Source organism: Cervus canadensis, chromosome 11 (genome assembly GCF_019320065.1).
Source record: "Cervus canadensis isolate Bull #8, Minnesota chromosome 11, ASM1932006v1, whole genome shotgun sequence".
NCBI classification, from domain to species: domain Eukaryota; kingdom Metazoa; phylum Chordata; class Mammalia; order Artiodactyla; family Cervidae; genus Cervus; species Cervus canadensis.
In genome coordinates this window covers 45104270-45110195 of record NC_057396.1, presented here as the reverse complement: position 1 = coordinate 45110195, position 5926 = coordinate 45104270, and the positions used below count along the sequence as shown (strand labels likewise).

Genomic DNA, 5926 nt, shown 5'->3' with positions numbered 1-5926 from the left:
CTGGAGAAGGAAATGGCAACCCACTCCAGTATTCTTGCCTGGAAAATTCATGAGGAGCCTGTCAGGCTGCAGTCCATGGGGGTCACAAAAAGTCGTACACAACTGAGCAGGCACACAGTCCATAATAATACGTGCCTCCTTTATTCCAGGCTATAGAGGCCAGTCATCGCTAGATTCTCAGTGGTGACATTCCCTCTCTCATCAGTGTATTACTTCTGGATTCACTTGATAAATCCTCTCTATTGCCTTTCATAAAATATAATTGGCTACTGGTTTATTGGCATTTTATAATTTGTCCATTCCATCATATCCAGATCTCTGAGTGTTTTTATACATTTCTGTGTTATGTGAGATGTTGGCATTTCTATACTGGCATTTTATAAGTTGTCTATTTCATCATGCTCAGATCTCTGAGTGTTTTTATACATTTCTGTGTTGTGTGAGATGATGGCATTTCTAGCATCTTTATTTCAGTTAGTAAAATAAAATTTCCAAGAATCAAACTAGCCACATAATAGTATCATTTCAAAGGTTCTTACAAAAAATGTTATATCATAGGGGATTGTTCCTATATCAATAAAATTTCCCCAAGCAACTTTAAATTTGTGCCCCCCCCCAATTATTGATATTGTCATTTTCTTTTATTTTTTAAGCAAAAGTTTCAAAATTTTTAGGTGTGACAGCTCAGATGTCTTCATTCTATGACTCACTGCCCCACTCTTTTCCAAACATGGCCCTGAAGTAGCATAGAAGACTTACTAGGTTTGAGAATTTCATCTTCCCTGGAGCTTCACTATTCCTAAGCATTCTCAGTTCTCCAAGTATGGTAATGAAAGTCAGTCACCTTCTTTCAAGGATGTCCTCTGACTTTCCAGTTTTACCTTAAGTTACTGGACAGCAGTGTTTTCATTTCATTGTTGTTTTTCCGTGTCATCATTGGTCCCCAGGATGATCACACAATTCTGTGGTCTGAATAATTATGATCAATGGTTTTGGTTTCTGTAGCCTTCTCCAAATGCATATGTTATGACTCTCTCCTTTGTCCATTTTGTTCCCCAAGCACAGTTCTTCTAACTGTCCTTAAAGAACCTATTCTCTACCTTCAGGTCTTTTTACTTTTTCCTTTGCATGAATTTTTCTTTCCCACCTTTTCAGAAAAGTGTTTTCATTATATTTTAAACCTATTATCAGAGGGAATAGGAATATACCCTCTAGAGAAGAACCCTCTTCTGTTCTTTTAGAGCACTACTTATATTTTTTATATTATATTTCCATAATGTGACGTTATTTTCTCACTGTGTATTAAATCACTTATTTTAAGCACCTTCTCAAATGTCCCTTCCTTCCAAGATACATGAGATATAATTCAAGGGACCTGTGTGCTTCATATTAATCTTGTGTGTTACTGTTTGCATGTCTGGGCCCTAGTAGAATTCTAGTGTACATTCACTGAATGAATCTTCTTCAGTTAAGCACCTGGCTGAACTACAGTGTGACTGGTAGCTTAGGTTCCTGACTACTCCAGAATATGTGTTGTCATTGATCTAGAAATAAGTGAAGATAGTTCTTCAATATTAAATAAAATTCACACACATAAAAACTGCCTATAAGAGCTGATCCATGAGTCAAAAACCTCATTTTCTTATGTAGACCTATGTAGACTCAATATAAGCATAACAATGATGATGGTTCTAAGAACTCATCAGCCCAGCTTTTCTAATTGGACTCTTTTCCTTTTCTTTGAATCTATTATTAATCATTGCCAAATTTTCATCATTTGGTTTCAAAATTAATGAAAATAGATCCCAAATGGTAAAATTATTTCCAGTTTACTGGATTCTGATTTAAACATTCTTGCTGGATAATGTTTCTTAATTCTAGGCTTTAAATTTTAAACTCTTGATAAATTAACCCCAATGGAACCAAATTACAACAGGCATTTTTTTAAGTATTAGAATTATATTCTGAAATAGCTATTATCAACTTTCTCCATTTTACCATTCAGAAAACTGAGGCAGACAGGTGGTATAACTTAATGAGAATCAACACAGCTAGTAAGTGGTTGTTAGAGTCAGCTGAGCAATATGGCTTGAGAGCCAGTTGTTTTAAATGCTACCTTTTATTACCTCATAATTTTAGATATGCTGGTCTTTTCAGTCTTAAATAAGACAATTTGACATGGACAACAATAAAATAAGTTTAGATCATCAGAAATAGTAGCACAGAGTTACACTTTCATTTTGAAGGAGAAAGTGTGAAATCATAGGACAGTCAATAGAAATGGGTCAGGTAGTACCCAATATCTAATAACCCACTTGCTTAGAAAGAATAAGTTAAAAATCAAAGAGAAAAAGTGGCATGATTTTGAATAATTATAACTGAGAGAGGTACTCAGACTGAGAAGAGACTAGTAAAATATACTGCTGTGGCCTAAAGACAAAACTGTTTGAATCATAATCAGGGAGAGTTTAGATCTTAAGGGAAACATAATTGTAATATATACTCATAATGACTTGGTGTACCCATAATGACTTACATACCATTAATAAATAATCCTACACAATATTCTATACAAATATGAGTCAATAGTAGCAAGAAAGATTATTTATGAGGAAATGCCAAAAGAGAATATTTCTCTATTTTACAGTACAGTTTGGTAGCAAATATGATTAGAGTATGGAAGATAGTCAATAAATGGGAGAGAGAGCTATAGAAATTTTCAAAGAATATACTGAATCAACTTGAAACAAACTGAAGAAACAAAAAAAAAAGAAAATTGGTGGGGCAATTTTAGAATTTATTAAGCATTTTGAAGGAGTATTTGTGGGAATGTATATTACTTAGAAAGTTTCAAAGGATTCTAGGAACATAATTAAATTAAGTTAAACATATAAGAATATGTTACAAAGAGATTACAGGAAGGCCTCTGGAAGACGTATCATGACAGTTTTTTTTTTTTTTTTTAATTTGCATCAGCCTTCTCCGAAGACATTTTGCTAAAAGCCATCTCAGTCAGTTTCCAAGGTTATGGAGTTAAAATAATTTCAGCCTTATTGTTCCAGAGATAGCCCAATTAACTGAAACCTAAAAATGCATGGCAGCTTAATGAAAGTCAGAGGTAGTAAGTCAATAACAACACTTCTAATAAAGCTAATAAGACTGAACAACAAAGTAATCTTGTATGAGTGAACATAGTGAATAAGATCACATAATTGTGGAGACATTTCATTACCAAGCAGATATATTAAAAATAAATCATCTAAGTCAGCTATCATCTAAAGCAAGAATTTTAAGAATAAGTCTCGTCAGTGCTAATTAATACTTTATATTACAAATAGCAGATGTAGAGATTTAGTCTTCTAGAAAGAGGGTTAATATCTCTTTTCTTCATAAATCTTAGAAAATTGTTACAGAACGAGTTGATTGTTTTAGAATTTGTGAGAAGTCAAAACGTGGAGGAATCGTTCTCTGATCCTCTTGGTTCTTATGCCATAGATCATTGGGTTCACCATGGGTGGAACAAGGACATAGATGTTAGCCACAAAGATGTGAATATGAGGAGCAACATGGTGTCCAAATCTGTGAGTAAGGAAGGAGAAAAACGCTGGAGTATAGGCCACCAGGATCACACACACATGGTATCCACAAGTGCCCAGGGTCTTGAGTCGAGCAGTCTTGGATGGAAGATGGAAGACAGTGTAAAGGATGACAACATAGGAACAGAGGATTAATATGAAATCTAAACCTCCAGTGAGGAAGGCAGCAGTTAGGCTATATATTCTGCAGATCCTGGTGTCTGCACAAGCCAGCTTGATCAGAGCCATAAATTCACAGTAGGTGTGAGGGATGACAGTAGTTCTGCAGTAGGGAAGCCACTGAAGCATAAAGGGTTGAGGACTGAAAAGCACAACTCCACGGAAGACAATAGCCAGCCCCAAGTTCTGGATGACTCTGTGTGTCAGGATAATGGAATGTCTCAGAGGATTGCAGATTGCCACGTACCTATCAAAGGCCATGGCCAAGATAAACCCTGAGGCCATGCTGCATAGTGAGTGAATGAGAAATACTTGGACAAGGCAGGCTTCAAAATAGATCTCCCTGTCATGGAACCAAAAAATGCTGAGGATTTTGGGCATAGCAGTAGTGGAAAGGATCAAGTCAGCCACAGAGAGCATACAGAGGAAGAAGTACATGGGCTCATGCAGGTTGGAGTCTGTTCTGATAATAAATAGAATGGAGAAATTTCCAAGGAGAGCGCTTAAATAAATAAGGCAGAAGGGCATTGATATCCAAGTATGGATGGCCTCCATCCCTGGAATGCCAAGGAGAAGAAAGGTACTGGGATGGATACTGGTATTGTTTGGCAGTGACATGATGAAATAATGCCAGTTGTGTTCAAGTGCAGAATGGATTAGATTGTTTCATATCCATTTCTCCATCACTTACTGATGACTTTGTGTTATTTTTACATATGTATATTGTATATACATTATATTTATTTGTTATATAAAATACTTATAATGTTTCAAGGATAAAATGGATAAATAGGACTCAATCTCTAAACTTAGATGTTAACATTCTAAATAGGGGAGAAACTGGTGCAAACCAATGATTAAATTCACATATGATTAATGCAGTAAAAGTTATATGAATAAATAATTTTATGACCTATTATATAGGGATTGGAGAAGGAAATGGCAACCCACTCCAGGATTCTTGCCTATAGAATACTGTGGACAGAGGAGCCTGGTGAGCTGCCATCTATGGGGTCACACAGAGTCGGACACAACTGAAGTGACTTAGCATGCATGCATGCATTGGAGAAGGAAATGGCAACCCACTCCAGTATTCTTGCCTGGAGAATCCCAGGGACAGAAGAGCCTGGTAGGCTGTCATCTATGGAGTTGCACAGAGTTGGATACAACTGAAGCGACTTAGCATGCATGCATGCATTATATAGGGATATTTATTCCACTTGTGTGCATCAGAGGATTCGTAGATAAGATGCATAATCTTGGTTCTCATCCATTCTGTACCTTTGAAATAGATAAAAATAAGAGAAAATTATAGCTTGTATTAAGTTCATAATCAGGAAACTCTATTACCCTCTTCGCTCTGTTACTCCAGTTTAAAATTCATTTGTCCAGAACTATTTATGAAATATATTAAAATGGAAATCACATTGTAAAATGAAGCAAATAGAAGATTCTCTCCTAAATTTAAATTGCCTGTCTACTCTGCCACATGTAATTAGCATGTTTTGAAAAAGAATTTGATTACAGATATTCTAAATGCTTTTTCCAATGAATGAGAACTTTAAGAATGACAACAAAGACTCTAAACCAGGGCATATCCATCTCCTCAGACTAAGTACAAATTAGAAGCTACCCACTTATGGCAGGTAACTAGTTTGAACCAGGCAGTAGTCATCTTTCAACCAGTATCTTATTCCTCCTCCAAACCACCTCTCCTCCATTCTTTCTGTCCAGCAAATTCAGACTGCAGATTTCTGGAGCTTACAGAACTTAACATTTTATAGCTAAGTTGTGCCATTCTCAGAAGTCTCACTGTTAACTCTGAGGACAGTTTATAGATCATATATACAAGAGTGATGTGTTCCAATGGCAGCACATTGTACCCTTAGAGAGGTATAAGTCAAAAACAAGAGAAAAATGGCTGAAGATACAGGAACTAGAAAGCTCACAAAAATAATGTGCAAATTCTATCACTATTGTTCCAGTATGACCAGAGAGGTCATTAAATAAAAAAAGTCCACTTCCATTAGGAAATATATAAAAGATGCATAACTTCTCAGAGCTGTGCTACTCAACAACTACTTTAAGTGTAGGTCAGAGAGCTAAAAAAAGATTAAAGTCCTAACACCTATAGAATGACATGGAAGAAAAAATAAACACAGCTCTAAATT

At 35.8% G+C, this 5926-nt stretch overlaps 1 protein-coding gene across 1 annotated transcript; it reads right to left on the bottom strand.

The window, feature by feature from the left end:
- Window positions 1-3428: 3428 nt before the first annotated feature.
- On the bottom strand, window positions 3429-4373 carry LOC122450221 (olfactory receptor 52D1-like). The gene has a single exon (XM_043482447.1). It carries the CDS (start codon window positions 4371-4373, stop codon window positions 3429-3431), a length of 945 nt encoding a protein of 314 aa, XP_043338382.1.
- Between the last annotated feature and the right edge of the window lie 1553 nt (window positions 4374-5926).

Coding starts and splice junctions, on each gene's coding strand:
- LOC122450221 (XM_043482447.1), bottom strand. CDS start 4,373: ATGTCACTGCCAAACAATACCAGTATCCATCCCAGTACCTTTCTTCTC.